Source organism: Trichechus manatus, unplaced genomic scaffold (assembly GCF_000243295.1).
Source record: "Trichechus manatus latirostris isolate Lorelei unplaced genomic scaffold, TriManLat1.0 scaffold00073, whole genome shotgun sequence".
NCBI lineage: Eukaryota > Metazoa > Chordata > Mammalia > Sirenia > Trichechidae > Trichechus > Trichechus manatus.
The window spans coordinates 10328406-10351107 of NW_004444009.1; the positions used below are offsets into that span (position 1 = coordinate 10328406).

General features: G+C 36.6%; 1 protein-coding gene across 1 annotated transcript in view; it reads left to right on the forward strand.

Moving 5' to 3' along the window:
* The window catches only part of RSBN1 (round spermatid basic protein 1), a 46566-nt gene that overhangs the window by 13112 nt on the left and 10752 nt on the right, over positions 1–22702 (forward strand). Inside the window, exons 3-4 of the mRNA XM_004380390.1 lie at positions 18383–18520; positions 18828–18970. Of these exons, the coding sequence (XP_004380447.1) occupies positions 18383–18520; positions 18828–18970 (281 nt within the window). The remainder of the gene's footprint in view (positions 1–18382; positions 18521–18827; positions 18971–22702) is intronic.

Below are 22702 nucleotides of genomic sequence, written 5' to 3' on the forward strand. Positions count from 1 at the left end.
AAATTAGATATATTTCTCACTAAACACTTTAATCGCATAAGAATATTGAGGACTGTCAGATGCGTCTTGTGCTCTGGTAGTCCTGGAACTTTATTTTGTTTATGAATTTTCAGTCATTGGAGAGAAGTATGGGGTGGGTATGGGAGGTTGAAATAGCCCATGAAACTTTAAATATATACCTGTAAAATCTGTGGCAGATGTTGGCATGGAAGCTAACACACTAGTTAACATTTATTTAGTACTTCATGGTTTATAGAAATACTTTCACATTCATATCTGATATTTGAAACAGGCTATAGGGGTAGGTAAGCAATTTTGTCTCTGTTTTCTATTGAAGAAACAGACTTTGAGAGGTTCATTGTTAACCAAAGTCATATAGTTAGTATGTAGAAGATCCAGGATGCAAACCTGGTCAATCTGAACAACGTTCAGGCCATTATATCATACTCCCTCCTTACTTCATCTGTAGAAAAGACTAGTACTTTTATTTGTTTAACACTGCAGTCAGTGAAATTAAAACATCTCCATTTAAAACAATATGCAAAACGTTTTGTTTCTAATATTTTTAACAAATACCTTTAGATTGCTGAGAATTAGGTGAATACATAGGGTGTTTTGAACTTAGGTGTTTTGAGAACTCTGTTACGAAGTTCCGTTAAGCCTATAAATAGCTAAGTTTTTGATTACTTTAGAAACACAGTTATTGAAATTTATTTAAAGTTTAAATATTTAGCCATAATAATTACTAATGAGTATATTTCAAAATAGTGTATTACAGCAAATATTTATTGAGAACCTACCATGTACTGGACACTTTGTTCATAAACGGACTAATTGATAAGCTTAGGTAGCTCATAGACTAGTGGGGGACATGAGTAAACCAGCAATTGTAACACAGTTTGATAAATACTAGAGTAGAGATATACATAGGGAGAGCACTGTAATAAAGGGGAAGGCATAATTTGGGGAGTGTACCTAACTTAGACTTGAAGTGATTAGAAAAGGCATTTTAAAGGATGTGTTTGTTGCTTGAGTAGGGTTTTGAAAAACGATGAGTACTTAGATAAGACAGCAGTGGAAGGATAATTTTAAGCGAAGGGAATAGTAGTCTATTGAAAGGCACAGAGGCATTAGAGAAAGTGTTACTTTGAGGAAGCTGCAAATAGCTTGATGTGATAAGAGTACTGTGCTTTAAGGGTGGTATGAGTTGAGACCAGAGAGATAGACAAAATCAAGATTGTGAAGAGCTTTATATGATGTGCTAAAAATTAGGGCTTTTTCCTAAAGGTAGTAGGAAGTTATTGGTGACCTTTAATGAGGGGAATGTTATTGCAAGGATTACATAGTAGTGCAGAGGATAGATTTGAGGGGGGAAATGAGATAGGAAGGAAGAAAACTGGTTAGGTTACGGTAGTAACCAGATCAGAAATGATCCCAACTAGACAAGGGAATGGGATTGATTATTTCTCAATGAGATTTGAGAAATAATTAGAAGGTGGGATCAACTGGACTTGGTGAGGGAGAGGCAGTAGAGTCTTAAAGTGTGGTTTGGACAAATTACTGTATGATAGTGCTGATCACAAAGTCACTACTGTACAGAGTTGAAAAATCTGGTTTGTAGTGGTAGAAGATGTTGTTTAAGAGTATGGCGTGATTAAGTAGAACATCCATATGACGGACCAGGTAAGATGAGGGTAGAAAAGTGTTAGATTGATCAATTAAGAGTTTAATTGAAAACTTTATCAAGACAAGTGCTTTGGGAACCATGGACATCCAAATATTGTAAGTTAACGCTTTTTCTTTAGAACCTTGCTACTCAAAGTGTGCTCTGTGGGTGAATTTGGCATCACCAGAGAACTTGCTAGAAATGCAGACTCCATGGGCCCCAACCCAGATCTCCTGGATCAGAATCCGCATTTTAACGTGATCCCCAGGTGATTCACGTACACAATAAGTTTTGAGAAGCACCCTTTAGAAGTCATTTCCTCTAACAGGAAGAAATAAAATGTAGTTTTTGTTTGTGCAAGAAAATTACAGCTCTGTTGCGGGATCACAATGAGTTGGAATTGACTCCAACAACAACAACGTTTATATTTTCGAATTGTTGTACCGACTAAAGCTAGGATCCACATATAGGTTTTTTCTCTTTTAACATTGGTACAGATAATTTTTTTCAATTCAAGAATATTGCCTATAGGATAGTAATATTTTTGTATCTTAAAGGAGAAAATTCCCAACATTTAGCTCTAAAAACCATGCTGTCCTGTTTATGGAACTCGTGAAATATTATGTGTTTATCATAATGTCAATTAAGGAACAGTTAACAGATTTCAGCTTTAGAAATGTATCTGTTGTGAATACTGCTTCCTGCCTCTATTGGAAGTAGGAAAAAAAAATCAAGTTTCTGTCTCAGCTTGATGCTTCAATTGATATCATCAGTTTACCTCATTTGGCTTTAGAATATTTGCATTTTATAGTATGTTGACGGCATCTTTATAATTCTGTTGGATTATACAAATCTGATTAAGTTTTAAATAATCATTAGCTAAATTAGAGTTTTGGCCAGAAAGTTTGATTTTTTTGTGGAATCTTTAGGCTAGTTAATGGAGAAAAATTACAGTGTTCACTTACAAATGTATTTCTCTTAAACATGTATACATATACTTTAAGAGTAAACATAGTTTATGATTTTTTTTTACTTAGGTGTTATATCTTGTAATTATTAGCTAATTAAAAACTTTTGAATGGGTTTAAACTTTGAATTGTGATAGCTGTGATAAGTGATAAGTATGCAATCCTTGGCTCTCCCTACCTTATAAAAATCCAGTAGTGGCAGATCTTCTAAAGGAATTGTTTTTTCTTCTGTTTCTGAATGGTATTAAATCCTGTGAGTTAGGGTTTAGCAAACTTTAGTCTGCATACAGTTCACCTGGGAATCTTGTTAAAATGCACATTTTGATTCTAGAGGTGTGGAGTGGGGCCTTATAGTCTGCGTTTCTAACAGGCTCCTTGGTGTTGCTGCTGCTGCTGATCTGTGGATCACACTTTGAGTAACAAGGCTATAGGTTTTAAACTCTGTATTTGAACTGCAAAAGAAAACAACAAAATCACTAAAAAATGTAGTGAAGTTAAATGGAGAGTTATTATAAATACCATCGTCTGAGACTATTTCTCACCTGATAACAGCTATGTAACTGAAGAGGGTTTATGGAAAAGAAGGATATGTGTATGCGTGTTTTGAGGAGGGTGGGGAATTGATAAAAAAAAAAACTTACCACCATAATAGGATTTTGCTCTCTTTATCTGGCAAATGTGCATATATTAAGTTCTGCTTTTTTTTAAAATTTCTGTATTTATACACAATATGGAGGGGCATCACTGAGGAGCATAGCTCTTTGACTTTATTTAAGTGGTGGACTCAGACATACCAACAATCGTGAGGATGGCTCAGGAGCAGGCGGTGTTTCTTCTTTATACGTAAGGTCACCATTCATCGAAGCTGACTCAATGACAGCAGAGTTCTTTTGTTAATTTTATTACTCTAAAAAATCTAATGTTCTTTAGGATTGGAGTTTTCAGTGTTAATGTCCGCTGTTCTGGAGAAAAACAAAAAATGGTATTTTCTTATTGTGTGTTGGGGCAGTGCCTAAAATGGGCCTATTAGATGCTTTCTGATCCTTAATTAATATGATTAACATTATATAGTGAACTGGTAGTACTGATTAAGAGAGTGGAATTAGTGGAGTGGTATGTAGCTTGGGAAACAAGTGAGAAACGATTAAAATGTTATACATCAGTATGTTTTTATTGAGATGGATTGACACAGTAGCTACAACAATGGCCTCAAACATAGCAACGATTGTGAAGATGGCTCAGGACCAAGCAACATTTCGTTCTGTTATATATAAGGTTGCCATCTTGATGGCACCTAACAACTACACAACATGTTTTTATATAAAAGGAGAATAAATATTTTAAGTAGCTTGCTTTTACAATGCATATTATGTAGGTTTGGTTATTTTTTCTTTCATTCTAAGTATAGCTTAAAATAAACTCACTTTGACCCATTCATACTGCTTTTCCGCTGTATTTTAAAGTGAGAATGCCTTTCTACTCAAAGTTCACAAGGTTAGGAAGATTGCTGGCTAACTTTTTGCTTTATATTTTTTAAACAACCAGCTTGAAAAGGCTTCTTCCTGCAACAGCTCTGTGGGTTTTACTAAAGGCTGAATTTTCCCTAATGGTGTTATGTCTCCTGCTTCCATGGTGGCCTTACATTTTTTTTTTTTTAATTATTTTTTAAAATCGTGGTAAAATTTATATAATATAAAATTTGCTATTTTTGCTAACCATTTTTATATCAGCAACAATTTTGTTTAATAAAGTAAATTCGCAATATAAATGTTAATAAAACAAAATATGTAAGATCCAGAAATAAATCCAGTACTATAAAAGCATTTTTATGGCTTGCCCAGAGACTGAAACAGAGATTTTGAGCTGCATAAGGAGAAACTGAAAAGAACTGAAGGAATAATAAGAAGTGGTGTTTTAGGAATTGTAAACTGGGATTTAAAACAAAAAATCAAGGGCTTCTAGACACCTCTCTTTATTTATAGAAATTATTAGAAAATAAGAAAAGGATCTTTTATTCCATATATTCACAGCTTTATAGAGATAACATTTTCATATAATAAAATTCATCTATTTTAAATGCTGAGTTTGAAGAATTTTGGTAAAAATATATATATAGTCATGCAAGTACCAGTATTATCAATTTTGTAACATTTCCATCACCCCTGAGTTTTCCCTGATACCCTTTAGCAGTTAATCATGACTCCCAACACTGGGGGCCATGGTTGCATTTGTTAGGGTATCCTGTACATTGTTAAATAAAAGTGGTGGTAACAGCCATCCTTGCTTTTTTTCCTTATCTTCTTCTTGTTAAGTGCCATGGAGTTGATCTAGACTCTTAATGACCCCTTGTGATAGAGTAGAACTGCTCCATAGGTTTTCCTAGGCTGTGATCTTTACGGGAGCAGATCAACAGGTCTTTTCTTCTGCGGAGCCACTGGTGGGTTCAAATTGCCAATCTTTTGGTTAGCAGCTGCATGCTTAATCACTGCACCACTAGGGCTCTTTTATTAGCCATTAGGGGAATGCAGATCAAAAACCACAATGACATACCACTTCACATCCACTAGGATGGCTATAATAATAATAAAAACATCAACAACAAATGGTAATGTAAAATGGTACAGCAGTTGTGGGAAACAGTTTGGTGGTTCCTCAAAACGTTAAACATAGAATTTCCATATGATCCAGCAATTTTTACTCCTAGGTATACACCCACAAGAAATGAAAACAGGGACTAAAACATATATATGTATGCCAAAGTTCATAACAGCATAGTTAACAGTAGCCAAAAGGTGGAAACAAGCAAGTGTACATCAATAGATGAATGAGTAGTCAAAATGTGATATATACATACAATGGAATATTATTCAGCCATAAAGAGAAATGAAGTTCTGATACATGCTACAACATGGATGAACCTTGGAAACATTATGCGAAGTGAAATAAGCCAGACATAAAAAAGATAAATATTGTATGATTCCACTTATATGAAATATCTAGAATAGGCAAATTTACTGGGACAAAGTAGATGAAAGGTTACTAGGGACTGGGGCAAGGGGAAAATGGGGAGGAGTTATTCAGTAGGTACAAATTTTCTGTTTGGGGTGATTAAAAATTTTGAAAATAGATAGTGCAGTATTATGTACTTAAAAATGGTTAAATACCAGGGTAGATCATGTATTGTGCCACAAACCTTTGAAAGGTTTGTAATTGAACAGATGATCTTCTTGACCACAGTGGAGTTTAATTACGTATTAATAACAGAAAGAAAATTGGGGAAATCCCCAAGTATATGGACATTAAGCAACACACTTCTAGTTAACTGCTAAGTCAAAAATAGAAATTCAATAAAAATTAAGATATCTTGAACTAAATTAAATAAAAACATATCAAAATTTGTGGAACGCAGCTAAGGAAGACTTGGAAGTTTATAGCTTTACATGCTTATATTAGGAAGGGAGAAGGCATAAAAATACAAGATAATAGGAAAAGAAGAACAAACTGAACCCAATCCAAGTCGAAAGAAGGAGATCAGCATAGAAATCAATAAAATAGAAATAGGACAAAAAATAAGAGAAAAATCAATGAAAAAAGATGAATGTTTGAAAAGATCAACAAAATTGACAGAACTTGAGCTATAATGATCAAGTCAAAAGAGAGAAGGCACAAATTACAAGTATCAGGAATGAAAGGGAACCTTCACTACAGGTGGTATAAACATTAAAAGGAAAATAAGGAAATACGGACAACATTATGCTGAAAAAATTTATAACTTAAATGGAAAGAAAATACTTTGAGAGACACAATTACCAAAACCTACTTAAGCAGGAATAGACTATTTGAATTGAATTTTTCCAAGTAAATAAATTCATTAATAACCTTCGCACAAAGAAAAGTATAGTCCAGGTTGTCCCACTGGTGAATTCTGTCAAACATTTAAAGAAGAAACAACACCAATCCTATACATCCTCTTTCAGAAAATAGAAGAGGAAAAATATTTATAAACTTATTGTTTGAAGCCAATATTACCCTGATACTAAAGCCAGATAAAGACATCACAAGAAAAGAAAATTATGGACCAATATCCCTCATGCTCTGAAGGCACTGGCGAAAAACAAGGCACCAGGAATTGACAAAATACAATTGAGATGTTTTAGCGAACGGATGCAGTGCTAGAAGTGCTCACTCATCTGCTCCAAGAAATTTGGAAGACAGCTACCTGGCCAACTGACTGGAAGAGATCCATATTTATGCCTATTCCCAAGAAAGGTGATCCAGCTGAATGCAGAAATTATCAAACAATATCATTAATATCACAGGCAAGTAAAATTTTGCTGAAGATCATTCAAAAGCAGCTGCAGCAGTATATTGACAGGGAACTGCCAGAAATTCAGCCTGGATTCAGAAGAGGACTGGGAACCAGGAATATCATTGCTGATATCAGATGGATCCTGGCTGAAAGCAGAGAGTACCAGAGAGATGTTTACCTGTGTTTTATTGACTATACAAAGACATTCAACTGTGTGGATGATAACAAATTGTGGATAACATTTTGAAGAATGGGAATTCCCGAACGCTTAATTTTGCTCATGAGGAACCTGTACATAGATCAAGAGGCAGTTGTTCGGACAGAAGGGGGATACTTTGTGGTTTAAAGTCAGGAAAGGTGTGTGTCAGGTCACCATACGTATTCAATCTGTATGCTGAGCAAATAATCCAAGAAGCCAGACTATATGAAGAAGAATGGGGCATCAGGATTGGAGGAAGACTCATTAACAACCTGCATTATGCAGATGACACAACCTTGCTTGCTTAAAGTGAAGAGGACTTGAAGCACTTACTGATGAAGATCAAAGATCACAGCCTTCACTATGGATTACACCTCAACATAAAACAAAAATCCTCCCAACTGGACCAATAAGCAACATCGTGATAAACAGAGAAGAGATTGAAGTTGTCAGAGATTTCATTTTATTTGGATCCACAATCAACACCCATGGAAGCAACAGTCAGGAAATCAAAAGACGCATTGCATTGGGCAAATCTGCTGCAAAAGACCTCTTTAAAGTGTTGAAAAGCAGAGATGTTACATTGAAGATTAAGGTGCACCTGACCCAAGCCATGGTATTTTCAGTTGCCTTATGCATGTGAAAGCTTGACAGTGAATAAGGAAGACCGAAGAAGAATTGACGCCTTTGAATTGTGGTATTGGCGAAGAATATTGACTATAGCATGGACTGCCAAAAGAACGAACGGGTCTGTCTTGGAAGAAGTACAACCAGCATGATCCTTAGAAGGAGGGATGGTGAGACTACGTCTTACATACTTTGGACATGTTGTCAGGAGGGAGCAGTCCCAGGAGAAGGACATCATGCTTGGTAAAGTACAGGGTCAGTGAAAAAGAGGAAGACCCTCAAGGAGATGGATTGACACAGTGGCTACAACAGTGGGCTTAAGCATAACAATGATTGTGAGGATGGTGCAGGACTGGGCAGTGTTTTGTTCTGTTGTACACAGTGTTGCTATGAGTCAGAACCACCTCGACGGCACCTAACAACAGCAACATCCCTTGTGAACATAGATAGGAGAATTCTTAGCAAATTCTTAGCAAATCAAATCTAGCAATATATGAGAATTTAATTTCTGAAAATCAGTGCAATATATCACATAAATTCAAGAAGAAGAAAAATGATATGAGTATTTCAGTAGCTCAGAAAAAGCATTTAATAAAATTCAACCCTCATTCATGATGAAACTCTAGCAAACAAGAAATAAAAAAGAATTTCCTTAACCTGGTGAAGGGCATTTATAACCTATTACAGCTCAACATCATACTTAATGGTGAAAGACTGAATTATTTTCTCCCTGAGATCAGGAAAAGGAGCCCTGGTGGTGCTATCGTTAAGCACTCAGCTGCTAACTGAAAGGTCGGCAGTTTGAACCCACCCAGTGGCTCTGTGGGAGAAAGATGTAGTAGTCTGCTTCCGTAAAGGTTACAGCCTTGGAAACCCTATGGGGCAGTTCTTCTCTGTCCTGTAAGGTCACTATGAGTCGGAATTGACTCAACAGCAATGGTTTTTGTTGTTTTTCTTTTTTTTTTACCCTAATGTAGTTACCTTTACCAGTGTTCTTTATTTCTTCATACAGTTCTGATTTACTCAATAGTGTCTTTTCATTTCAGCCTGAAGGACTCCCTTTAGCATTTTTTGTAGGGCAGGTTTACTAGTAACAAACTCCCTTAGGTTTTATTTTTTTTAATCTTGGACTGTCTTAATTTCTCCCTAATTCTTGAAGGAGAGTTTTGCTGGATATGGAATTTTTGCTGATAGTTTTTTTGTTTGTTTTCCTTTCAGCATTTTAAATGTATCATCCTACTGCCTTCTGGCCTTCATGATTTCTGGTGAAAATTCAACCATTAATCTTGTTGAGGATCCCTTGTAGGTGATAAGTCACTTCTCTCTTGCTGCTGTCAAAATTTTTTGTCTTTTGGCAGTGTTTCAATGTGAATCTCTGAGTTCATCCTGTTTGGAGTTTGTTGAGCTGCTTGAATGTGTAGATTCATGTCTTTCATTAAATTTGGAAAGTTTTTGACAAATATTTCTTCAAATATCCTTTCCCTTTTTCTCTACCTTCTCCTTCTTAGACTCCCAGAATGCATGTTGGTCCACTTGATGGTATCCCACAGGTCCCTTATGGGTTCTGTTCGCTTTTCTTTATTCTTTTGTCTTTCTGCTTCTCAGAGTGCATAATTTTACTTGTTCAGTTTTCAAGTTTGCTGATTTTTTCCTGAAATCTGCTATTGGATCCCTGTAATGGATTTTTTATTTCAGTTATTGTACTTTTCAGCTGCAGAATTTCTATTTGGTTCCTTTTTATAATTTCTACCTCTTTACCAGTATTTTCATTTTGTTAATACATCGTTTTCCTGTTTTTCCTTAGTTCTTTGGTCCTAATTTCCTTTAGCTCTCTGAGCATATCTAAGGCAATTGATTTAAAGTGTTTGCCGAGTAGATACAGTGCTGGACTTCTTCAAGGATGGTTTCTGTCAATTTGTTTTTTTCTTTGAATGGGCTGCACTTTGTGTGTGTGTGTACGCATGTGCGTGTGTGCACACTTTGTGATTTTTTTGTTGAAAGCTAGACATTCAAATGTCATAATGTGGTAACTCTGGGAATCAGTTTCTTCCTCTTTCCAGAGTTTGTTGTTCTTGATTGTTGAATGCTTAGCTTGTGTTCAGCCACTATTTTGACTTAACCTTCCTTGAACGCCAGGAGCTTAAAAAGAAGACAAACACAAAAACAAAACGCTTCTCCCCGTCTTCAGGGGTTGGCTCTGAGCTGCTGGGAGCATTCCTTTAATAACTTAGCCAGTCCATTTGCTATTCTGCCTCAACATTTAGTTCCTTATTGCACCTAACCTGTAGATGAGCCACTGATGAAAGCTTAGGGTTTTCTCAAGTCTTCTCTGAGCGTGTGTCTCATTTTGGATACGCACATAGCTTTCTAAATTCCCCAGTATACACAAGTTCTTTTGAATGCCCTAATTTTCCAAAGAAATCCTCTCCCCACCTTTTCCTCTCAGGCTCTGTTCTGTTAGGTGGTTGCCCCAGGTGACTACAGGTTTTTTGATCACCTTATAACATTTTCAAGCGGTGCTTATCCCTTTTCTGCTCTGAGTGGGTTCTAAGTTAGGTGAAACAGACGATCCCCTTTCATCAGTCCTTCAGTTAGGTCACAGAAAGGTTAGAACATTAAAACACAATAATTTGCAGATAAGGTCTGTTCTGCCTCTTCTGGAACCAAGGACCAGGGTTCAATACTGGGAATGTGAGCTGTGATCTTAAAACCAGCTGCCAGCCTGTAGAGGGAATGGGGCATGGTCAAGTAAAAAAGCCACCAAGCTTTCCTACTGGTTTTAAGTTGCCTTTTTCTTGATTTAATCTTTGCATGGTTGCTGTAAACCTTTGACTGTTTTCCAGAATTCTAACAAAGTTGTTTCTGATAGTTTCTCCTTGTTTTTTCAATGTTTTTGTGGAGTGATGGGAGTTTGGAGCTGCCTACTCTACCATTTTGCTGACACCAGTCTCCAGTAACATTACTTTTTTCTGATTTTTGGTCTGTATTTCCCTCCAACCCTCCCATTACTTGTTTCCTCCCCTGACGTGCCTCCAAAACATAAACCTTGGGAAGTGGTAGAACTCAGTTTGTTCTTTGCTTTCCGGTGCCATTTCCAGGCTAGAGTTTCCCAAACATGTTAGATCCTAATAATAATCTGAGGCTTTTATTTCAAAATACATATTAGAATCTCAGGTTCCTCTCCTGGAAATTCTGATTGATTAGGTCTGGAGTGAGGCATGAGACCTGTATTTTATATAAGTATTCCAAGTGATTCCAATTGTCATGATAAGGCAAGTATAAGAAGCAGTGCTTTAAATCATGTATCATCTACCATTACTCTGATTCCCTTCTTTTGAAGTACATTTGACCTGAAGATACCATCTTTTAGAATTTTATAGAATCATAAACTAAAGGATCGTAGAGATAATCTCATATAGTAGCACAGGGGTTAAGCGCTTGGCTGCTAACCAGAAGGTTGGCCATTGGAACCCACCAGCTGCTCCATGACAGAAAGATGTGGCAGTCTGCTTCCATAAAGATTTACAGTCTTGGAAGTCCTATAGGGTCACACTATGGGTTGGAATAGACACGACGGCAGTGGATTTGGTTTTGGTTTCACCTCTTCTTAGTGCAAAATTTAAAACAGTAATTTTTAGATAAGTGATCATTCAGTAGCTTGTCTCTTCTTAAGGTTTTATAAGGCTTCTATTCGTCTAAGAAACCACTTCTTCATCTTTTCCCCATTCCCTCCTGTTAAAATAGAGAAGATATCCCACTTCTTCCTCCCAGGCTAATTCCTTCTGCCTAGCTTCTTAATTGTATTTTTCAGCCTGCTTAGGATCTTATGTCAATTATCCACCACCACCCCTCCAAATGTATAAGTTATATTAAGTGAATTCCTGCCTTATATGTTTTCTTCACTTTTTAAAAAAGAAATAATAAATTTTTCCTTTCTCCCCAGACATAAATCTTTATCCTGAATTTGTGATTTTATCATTTACAAGCATCTTTTTAATATTTTACTACCTATGTGTGAACACACATATAAAAAATATATAACTGTTTTGTGTGTTGTAAAACTTTATAAATAGCCTGTAACATGCATCATTCTGCAGCTTGCTTTAGTTCAACATTCTTTTTGAGAATTATGTTGATACGTGTAACTAGTTCATTTACTTTTTAAAATTATTTTGTTGAGAATATACATAACAAAAACATACATCAATTCAAGTTTTTACATGTATAACTCAGTGACATTGATTACATTCTTTGATAGTTCATTCATTTTAACCAGTATATTCAGTGTGTGGCTATATAACAATTTATTTATTCTCCTGTTCTCGTACATTTAGGTTGTTTCCAGTTTTATAATGTTAGTGTATTGCAGTAAGCATATATGTAGATATCTGTTTATCGACATATATATCCTGGGACTTCTTCATCTATTCCTGGTTTCCATGCTATCCTGTTGCCTGAATTCAGTGACTTACACATGAGAAGAAGTCTTTCTTCTACCCTTGTATTTCATTGGTATTTAGATAGGTGTGGAATTCTAGGTTGGAAGTAATTTTACTTCAGATTCAGATATATGAAGGAATTGCTCCACTTCCTTTTAGATTTTAGTATTGCTGTTGAGAAATCCAATGCCATAATGATTCTTGATCCTTTTTGGGCATCCTGTTTTTTTCTCCGTAAGCGTTTAAAACCTTCTCTTTATTGCAGAATTTCAGAATACCAAGATACTGTGCCTTGAAATGGGTTGTCGTCTTTTCTTTTTCCTTCGCAAATTTACTGTGAAATATTTCACACATACAAAGAGGTATAAGGAATAGTTACAAGCACCTATGTTTCTACCACCTGGCCCCGAAATAAAACATTACCAGTGTAGTTGAAGCCCCCTTTAAATCTCTCATATCTTGTTGGTGTGAGTCTTTCTACATTCACTGATGAGTATTTAGGCCCTTTAAATATGGGAAGTCATAACCTTCAGTTAGGATTTCCCTGTATTATTTCTTTGTCAATTTCCTTCTCTTAGTTTTCCCTGTTCTTTCTTTTTTTGTCAATTGGATGCTAGATTTCTTGATTGAGCCTCTAATTTTCTTATCTTTCCTCTCATATTTTTCTTTATCTTTTTGTTCTACTTTCTGGGGAATTTAACTGTCTTCTGTTCCTTCTGTTGAATTTATTTCAGCTCTAATGTTTCGAAATTAAGAGTTTGTTCTGTGTTCTTTTTTATAACTGCTATTATTGTTTCATGAATGCAATATTTTCTTTCATTTCTCTGATATTAATTATACTTGTTTTGAGATTTTTTTTTTATTCTGAGTTGTCTCTGTTTCGGGTCCTCATTTGTTTTAGTCATTTGTGTTAGCTGTTTTCATTAAATGTCTGATGGTCTGTTCATACTTAAACACAAGAAAGTACAAAACTGGTTAGAAACTCTGTAAACACCTAGCTTATCGGTTGATGACTGGGTGGGGATCTGGCCATATCATTGGGAGAAAAGCCCCAAATACAAACATTTAGAAATCTTTTCTCTGGGGCTTTTAAGTTCTGCAGCTTAAAATACACCACTCTTTTTTTTTTTTTTTTTGCCAGTGGCATTAAGTAGGTTATACCCCTGTCTGCTACAATCTCAGAGTTCAGCTATGGAAGTGGATAGGTGATTTCATTGGAAATATATGGAATTTTATTTAAATCTCCTGTTTTAAGTATAATAGCTCTCTCCCAATACTTGTGCCTTATTTCTTTGCATCTGTAATCTTTTTGGTTCTCTCCACAAAATAGGGTACAAACAGGAGTACGGGGTGAGGAGATGGAAGGTTAAGAGGAGGGATCTAACTGATCTTTATACACATTTTAAACCCATCTCCTTTAGGTTTTCATTTCCATGCTTTGTTCCCCACTTTCTGTGATACTTAGCTTTTCTATGGTTCTGTAGCACAAACTGGAGTCCCTGGGTGGTACAAACAGTTTACATGCTTGGCTGCTAACTGAAAGGTTGGAGGCTCGAATCCACTCAGAGGCACCTCAGAAGAAAGACCTGATGATCTACTTCTGAAAAATAAGCCATTGAAAACCCTATGGAGTACAGTTTTCTACTGTGACACACATGAGTTGGAATCGACTCGACGATAACTGGTTTAGTTTTTTTATTAAGTGTGTTAAGTCTTGAGCTGTGCACATCTTAAATATGTACTAATCTTAAATCAGTGACTGTGGCCTGGGGAATGACATGTGCTGGTTGGCTTAAGTCTGAAGCTATCATTGTAGCAAAGGAGATGAATGGGAATACTTTTGAGTGGCTTAAACCAGTCAGGGAGACTACATTTGGAGGTGGAAATGTGTGGTTATTCTACTAAAACTGGTATGCAGTGGGACAGGGTAAAATGAATAGTGAGGGGCTTAAGAGAGAGCATCTTTCTCTGGTGGAGCAGCTGGTGAGTTAGAACCGCTGACATTTTTGGTTAGCAGCCAAGCACTTTAACCACAGTGCCATGTGAGAAAGATGTGGCAGTCTGCTTCTGTAAAGATTTACAACCTTGGAAACCCTATGGGGCAGTTCTACTGTGTCCTTAGAGGGTCGCTCTGAGATGGAATTGACTCGACAGCAGTGGGTGGATTTAAGAGAGCATTGTAGAGAAGGACTCATATAAGAAAGTTTGTAGTTGTAGTGGTTGTTTCTTTGATGGCAACTGTGTATATGCTGAAAGGAAAATAGTTATGGAGATGTGATAATTGATACAGCAAGGTCTGAGAATCTCAGGATAGGAGGACGTGGCAACTAAAGCCCAGGTGGAAGAATTAACCTCGGAGTAGAGGAGATTACTAGTTACTTTTAAAAAATGAGAGGGAAAGATTTATATATATGTTGAGGGTGTGGGAATAGCAAGGTAGATTATTGAGAGAACTCTGACCTGATTCACTTCATCTTTCTTAGAGAACATAGAAGCTATATGGTGAATGTAAAGGAGGTAGAGTAGAAAATAGGAACAGTGCTTTGGGTTATTGGAAAGCAAACTGAGTAGACATGCAGGAGGTTGCCAAGTGACATTGAGATTACAACAGAAATTGGAAATAAATTCTTGGTGGTACTAATACACAATTTAGGTGTTTTTTTCCTTGCCCTTTCCCCCCAGTAGTGTGTAACAGTGTAGGTGTAGGATGAGGTATGACTGATGGTTAGAATGTTTCAGGCTTGGGTGTTACAGGCAGGGCTGGTGGAAGGACTAGGATGGAGCGTGGGAGTGTTTATGAGAAAGGAATAAACCATGAGGTCTAGGCAGATATGAAAGGAAGTGAAGGCAGGTGGGGGCTGGTATTGAGAGAAAAATATAAGTAAAGGAAATCAGATTTTGTGTAAGTAAAGGAATGAAAGCAGGAAGGTTGTGGTTTTTCTAATAAGGCCCTCCTCTAGCTAGTCTAATTTAGCTAGTTTTTCAAATAGGCCTTGTACATTTCAGCTTTCAAAATCAAATACTGCAGTATATTTATTTATTTGATGGCTCTCTTGTCGCTAACTAAAAATTGAATGTTGGTAATTCTTTAGCACTCTTGGATACAACACTGGTATTCATCATAATTCCCATAAAGGTGTGAATCTGAAGAACCTCATGGGATGAGAAGTATTTTTGCACACAGCTTTTCTTTGTGTATAGATGAAGATAATCATGTTGGCCTAGACAGAATTATGAGATCATGCAAGTTTGCTATCTTTCATAGTCATAGCTTACCCTCTCTTTTTTTCTGTTGTTCCCTCTGTCCCCATTTTCAGGTTTACTTTCTCTTTCCAAATAGGAAGGATGTTTTATACTTAACTCATGTCATATATTAACTATCCTAGGTATTTGCATTTTTAAATTGTCTTTAAGTTCAGTGCTGTTGAATTTAGCAGTATTTGAACTAGGTCAAATTGGAGTAATGTCAATTCAAAATATTAATTCAGTCTCCCTTTGTGTTCAAAATGTAAAGTAATGTGAATTCCTTTAAATTAATAATGCATTAAGAGTTACATAATTGGAAAGCCAGCAGGCAAAGTAAATTAAAAACTGCTACTTGCCAGTGTACTCCTTCAGGATTGGTCTTACGTTATGGGAGATTTAAATTATGCTGGGTATTTAGAACATTCCTCCCATAAAGTACCATGCATGTACAGATTAAAAGTTTTTTTTGATACAGGAATTTCTGATAATTGAGCATAGGTAGGGAAAGTGTTTGGGGGAGACTGACATTTTTTATTACCCATGAAAGTGTATGATTCCTAGAACTGGTACTGAAGGTTAAATCTGCTTGTTTTAGGGTGTTTAGTTCAGAAAGATTAGAATACTACTTAGAAAAGCTTCCTTTCTTTCCTCTTCCTTATGACTATACCCAATGATGATCCTCCTTCTGATGCTACCTTCCATGATAGCTTGATCAGACAAATGTGTAGAAGGTAATTCATATAAATATATGCAAGGTAATTCTGGCCTGGGTGGTTGTTGCTTGAGAATCACATAAGGTGTCTTGGGGGAAACAATTTTTTTTTTTTAACTGAACTTTAAATGAAGGTTTACAGAACAAACCAGGTTCTCATTAAACAGTTAGTACACATATTGTTTTATGGCATTGGTTAACCCCATAACATGTCAGTACTCTCCCTTCTCGAACTTGGTTTCCCTATTACCAGCTTTCCTGTCCCCTCCTGCCTTCTAGTCCTTGCCCTTGGGCTGGTGTGCCCCTTTTGTCTCGTTTTGTCCTATGGGTCTGTCTAATCTTTGGCTAAAAGGTAAACCTCTGGAGTGATCTCATTACTGGTCCAAAAGGGTGTCCGGGGGCCATACTCTCGAGGTTTCTCCAGTCTCTGTCAGGCCAGTAACTCGGGTATTTTTTTTTTTTAAGTTAGAATTTTGTTCTACATTTTCTCCTGCTCTGTCTGGAACTGTCTATTGTGATCCCTGTCAGAGCAGTCAGTGGTGGTAGCCGGGCACCATCTAGTTGTACTGGACTCAGTCTGGTGGAGGCCATAATAGTTGTGGTCTATTAGTCCTTTGGACCAATCTTTTCCTTGTATCTCTAGTTTTCTTCATTTTCTCTTGCTCCTGAAGGGGTGAGACCAGTGGAGTATCTTAGATGGCTGCTCACAGGCATTTAAGACCCCAGATGCCACTCACCAAAGTAGAGTGTAGAACTTTTTCTTTATAAACTATGTTATGCCAGTTGAGCTAGATGTTCCCTAAGAGCATGGTCCCTTGGGGAAAATTTTGTAAGGAGTTAAGAACCTCCTATTTGAGAACAAGATCTAAGATCTTTTTTTTTTCCCTCTATTTGTATGTGTTTACGTGCAGAGGTGATGTTAAATTGTCTATGGAAAAGAATACAGTAGGTTGATTCTGAAAATGCTGCTGAAGAACTAATAGTGGCGAATTGTGTAAGAAATACTAGATTGTCATTTATGTGAACTGCTGTCTAAGCAAAATAAGTGGCATTTAAAGCAGCAACAGTTGATTCTTTAAACATTTGTTTTTGAATGTTCAGTAGAGTCCCACCTTATAAAGGTGCAACAGTATGTTATGCTGTTCAATTTAATCTGCATCTTAACTGAGGTAGGAAATGCTGGTAACTCTGAGGTGGAAATCCTGGTTAGAATCCAGCATTTTTAGTCTTGTCATCTGTACACACGGAATCTGTCTCTGTGCTTGAGAAAGATTCATTCTAAATTGGACGGTAAGAGTGTAAAGTAAGAACATACATGATGAAATGACTAGAGGAATAATATTAGATTGTATGGAATCAATTTGTACATACTATTTGAATGCTAGATAGGATGCTCTGGGCTACAAATTTGTATAGGAAATGCCGTGAATTCACTAACGAATTGATACAGATAAAATGTATGTGTGCGCACAGGTAACATTAGACTTCAGAAAAGGGAAAGATAAAGAGGATGATCAGGAAGGCTTCTGGAAGAAAAGAAGACTTGAACTGATCTTTGAAAGTGGATAAGATTTAGATTGACAGAAGAGGGAACATTCCACAGGGAGCAGTCTCGAGAAAAATCATTGGAGGTAGAAATAAGTTTGGCATAAACTGGGTAAAGAAAAAGATCACCCTGCTCAGGGTGGAGGATGTTACATGGAACTAATGGGAGAGTGAGTTTGATAATGGGGCCAGTTGATCGATGGCCTTTAAATATGTCAGCCTGGTGTCTGGTGTGATGTCAAGAGTTTCAAGCTAGGGAGGACAAAATGGATGTGCAAGATTAATCTAGTCTTTTTTCTCCTTATCTTGTCAATTTCACTGTTTATTTACTATTTAGATTTTTTTTCCTAAATACCACTTTAAAGGGTTTACAAAGTTCAAAAGCCATCATTCTTAGAGAAGTTTAAGTATATATTAATGTTTTCAATGTTTCTTTGAGGTACTGGAACCATAGGCTACGGTACGCATTGAAATTTCTGTTTGCGGCACATATTGTATTAATATATTTGTCAGTGTGCTTAGGTGCCTCTGTAACTTTGACTTTATCCAAGGTGCTGACCATTGAGTTCTTTGTATATAGAAGAAATAGCAACATTGGAAATACCCTATTCTAACTAATTATATTATAGTGTACTTCAGTCCTTTTTCCCCCCTCTTTTATTTTTTCTCAGGTCAATAGGACATACTGCTGTGGCACCTACCGAGCAGGTCCTATGCGGCAGATAAGTCTTGTTGGAGCAGTAGATGAAGAAGTTGGCGATTATTTCCCAGAGTTCCTTGATATGTTAGAAGAATCCCCATTTCTGAAAGTGAGTGTTAATTGAGATTATTAAAATTTTGACCATTAAGAGAACAGTTTTCCATTAAAGAGTATTAAGTTTATCTTGCCTGTTAAAATTAAATTTTATATAGTGTTTTGAATAGAAATGTGTATAAAATTATTAGTACAAAGGACTTAACCTCAGTTTTTTTTTGTAAATCACTGTTTTAATGTAGCATTTATTTCTTTATACACGCACACACACACACAGTTTCATACAACCTTTTTTGGTGGGGATAACTTGTAAATAGTCTGGAAAATATTTTTAAAATGTGACTCATTCATCTGATTTCTAGATGACTTTGCCCTGGGGTACACTTTCCAGCCTCCGGCTCCAGTGTAGGTCCCAGAGTGATGATGGGCCTATAATGTGGGTAAGGCCAGGAGAGCAGATGATCCCTACAGCAGATATGCCAAAGTCACCCTTCAAAAGACGACGGTAAACACTTATTCTTCTCAAATAAGTAAAAGCACTTTTTTTAAAAAAAAAATTGTTTGCTTATAAAAGAATGATTGAAACTCAAATACAGTTTAAAAACCATTTGTCCAAGTTCTTTTAAGAGCTCCCTTAAATAAATCTTTTAGTGATGTGTTCCTTAGTCCAGTCCACTCATTACACAGTCATCAGAGTTCTTCTAAAAACTAATTTAATTTTTTACTTCTTTTCCAAAAACCTGGATTCTAACTGCCTGCAGAATAAAAGAACAAACTCCTTCTTAGTGTGGTCTAAAAGGATCTTTCATAATCTGGCCCCAGCAATACCTCTTCTAGATGTACCCTGTTTTTAGTACCCTCCTGGAACACAATTCAGTTTCTAAACCATGGTTCTACACAGCTGTGTGCTTTAGCACCGTTCTTTTTACTTGGAATAGCATCCTCTCCCACACCCTTTCTGCTTGACAAACTCTTCATAAATTCTCAAAGCTTGGGTGTCACCTCCCTTGTGTAGCCTTTCTTCGTTCCCTTAGACGATTAATTGTTCCCTTCTCTGTGTTCCCACAACATTCTGTTCATTAATGAACTGTTTACATGTTTTTCTATTAGATTTTGAGCTCCTTGAGGAGAGGGACTGTGTTTTATTCACCTCTGTCTTCATGACACATAGTAGGTTATCAGTGTTTCCTGAATGGAACCAATAATGTATTCCTCTGTATTGCAAGGCTTCAGTGATTCATATTGAGCTAACATATTTTGTGTTTCAGACACATAAAACAAATGTAGATTAACTCACTCTAGTGCTATGAAAAATCTCGTTTAGTGAAACTAAAAATGATTTATATTTGCTTAGACTATGGAAAGAGCAAGAAGCCGTGGTGTTGCAATGGTTAAGAGCTCAGCTACTAACCAAAAGGTTGGCTGTTTGAACCTACCAGCTGCTCTGCAGGAGAAAGATGTGGCAGTCTGCTTCCATAAAGATTACAGCCTTGGAAACCCTGTAGTGCAGTTCTACTTTGTCCTATAGGGTTGCTATGAGTCAGAATCAACTCCTCAGCAATGGGTTTGGGTATGGAAAAAGCAACCCAAAATAAGTCCAAGAAGTGAGTTTTAATGGACGAGTCTAGACCTTACCTTAAAGCTCATAGGAAAATGATACTTCAGCTAAGTGCTTAAATAATTTTTGTTATGCTTGATTCCCGCCCTGTGCATCTCATGGGCAGCACCACCCTGTTTGTCAGTAGAGGCTTGCGTGTTGCTATGATGTTGAATAGGTTTCAGTAGAGCTTACAGACTCAGATAGGCTAGGAGGAAAGGCCCGGTAATCTACTTCCAAAAATCAGCCAGTGAAAACTTTATGGATCATGACAGATCGATTTGCAGCTGGTTATGGGGATAGAACAGGACGGGACAGCATTTTGTTCCTTTGTGCATGGGGTTGCCATGAGTCGGAGCCGACTCGATGGCAGCTATCAACAGCGACAACACTTGAGATAACGCATGAAAATACTTTGTAAATACTAATATGAATGCATGGTGGTGGCATGGTAAAACTTGTCAGTTAATTGGAATTTCTGCACATATGCTGGAACCACAGCAGTTATGTCCATGCTGATAATGAATCTTGAAATTCTAATAAATTATTAAGTATTGTATGCATTTTTTATTCTATAATCTTTCCAAAAAGGAAATCAGCTAATACAAAAGAGTAAAAAATCCATAACCCCACTGATTTAGGTTTGTTAACCTTTCAGATTTTAGTCCATATATACTCATGTTTAAAAATTTTTGTACAAAAAAAATGAACTAATTCTGTACATGATGTTTATTTTTAAACTTGGGTCCCCCCCCCACCACGCTTAGGTTGATTTGTGTTATATCATATGCAGCCATATCATCATTTCTAAATGATTATGTAATTTTCAGTATACGATTGTATCAAGGTTTATTTAACCAGCTCTTTATTAGTGTAAATTGTTTCCAGTTTTTTAGTATAAATAGCATCTTGATGGTGTTATAGAGCCAGCTTGTACCAGGTCACAAGAGCCATTATTAACATCACTCCTCAGTTGCACATTGAGTGATATCATATTGGTAGCTTGAAATCAGCCATGTTGGGAGTATTTATACTACATAAATCAGCAAATCAAACACAAACCACCTATAAATCAGCCACGACTGCCCCAAGCCAGTTGTTAAACATGCGCCAGCATACCATTGATTGTAGATGAATGGATGATTGGAGGAATGGAGGGATGGAAGCATGGAGGGAGGGATATCTTTCTGCAAATGTGTATTTATTTTCTTAGTAGAAATTCCTAAAAGTAGAATTGCTGGCTCAAAGAATACACATTTCAAATTGGAACTCCAAAAATATACCAATTTATACTCCCACCCACATAATACGCCCTTTCCCCCACACCCTCCATTCTTTCTAATCTTTGTTGATTTGGTTGGGAAAAAATGTTTTCTCATTTTAATTTGCCTTTCTTTGAGGGGTTTGTATTTCTTTTTTGTGATGCTCTTTTAATTTCTTTTACACGTATTTCTATTGGGATGTTCTTCATTTGTAAGAATTTCCTATATATTATGACAATTAACCTTTTTTCCCTTGTATTGCAAATTTTTCTCTTCATTGTTTTCTTTTAGCTTCAGTGTTACATTTTTCTTCTTTGTTCACAGAATTTTTTATTTATATGTAGTCAGATCTATCAGTCTTTTCCTCTGAGGTTTTTGCTTTAGTAGCAGGCTTAGAAAGGCCTTCCCTTCTTCAGGATTATAAAATATTCACCTACGTTTTCTCCTAGTACGTCTGTGATTTCAGCATTTACGTATTTAATCCACTTAGAATTGGTTTTGGTATATATATAGAGATTTAACATTTTTTTCCCAAGTAGTTAGCCAATGGTCCCAATATCATTTATTCATTAATCTATTATTTCTACTACTGATTTGAGGTGTAATCAAATTTTGTTTCTGTTGAGATTAAATATTCTTCAGTGAGGTGTTCAAAAACACTTTGAATTAGAATGAAATCTTTTAAATAGGGTTTTGATGGATGAATCAGAATTTAAACACTGAATCTTCTTGTGTGAATGAGAACTTTTTTTATTGTTGTAGTTTAAGTGAAAGTTTACAATTCAAGTTAATCTCTCATACAAAAATTTATACATACATTGTTACGTGACCCTAATTGCTCTCCCTGTACTGTGACAGCACGCTGCTGACCCTCTCTGCCTTCTCATCTCACCTCCGGACAGAAGCTGCTCGTTGAGTCTTGTGTATCTACTTGAGCTAAGAAGTACACTCTTCATGAGTATCATTTGATGTCCTACAGTCCAGTCTAATCTTTGTCTGAAGAGTTGGCTTCGGGAATTGTTTTAGTTCTGGGTTGACCGAGAGTCCGGGGGCCTTGCTTTCAGGGGTTCCTCCAGTCTCAGACCATTAAGTCTGGTCTTTTTACTAGAATTTGAATTCTGCCCCCCACCTTTCTCCTGCTCCATCAGGGACTCTCTGTTGTGTTCCCTGTCAGGGTGGTCATTAATGGTAGCTGGGCATAATCTAGTTCTTCTGGTCTCAGGCTGATAAAGTCTCTGGTTAGCCCTTTCTGTCTCTTGGGCTACTACTTTCCTTGTGTCTTTGGTGTTCTTCATTCTCCTTTACTCCAGGTGGTTGGGACCAGTTGATGCATCTTAGATGGCTGCTTGCAAGCTTTTAAGACCCCAGATGCCACTCA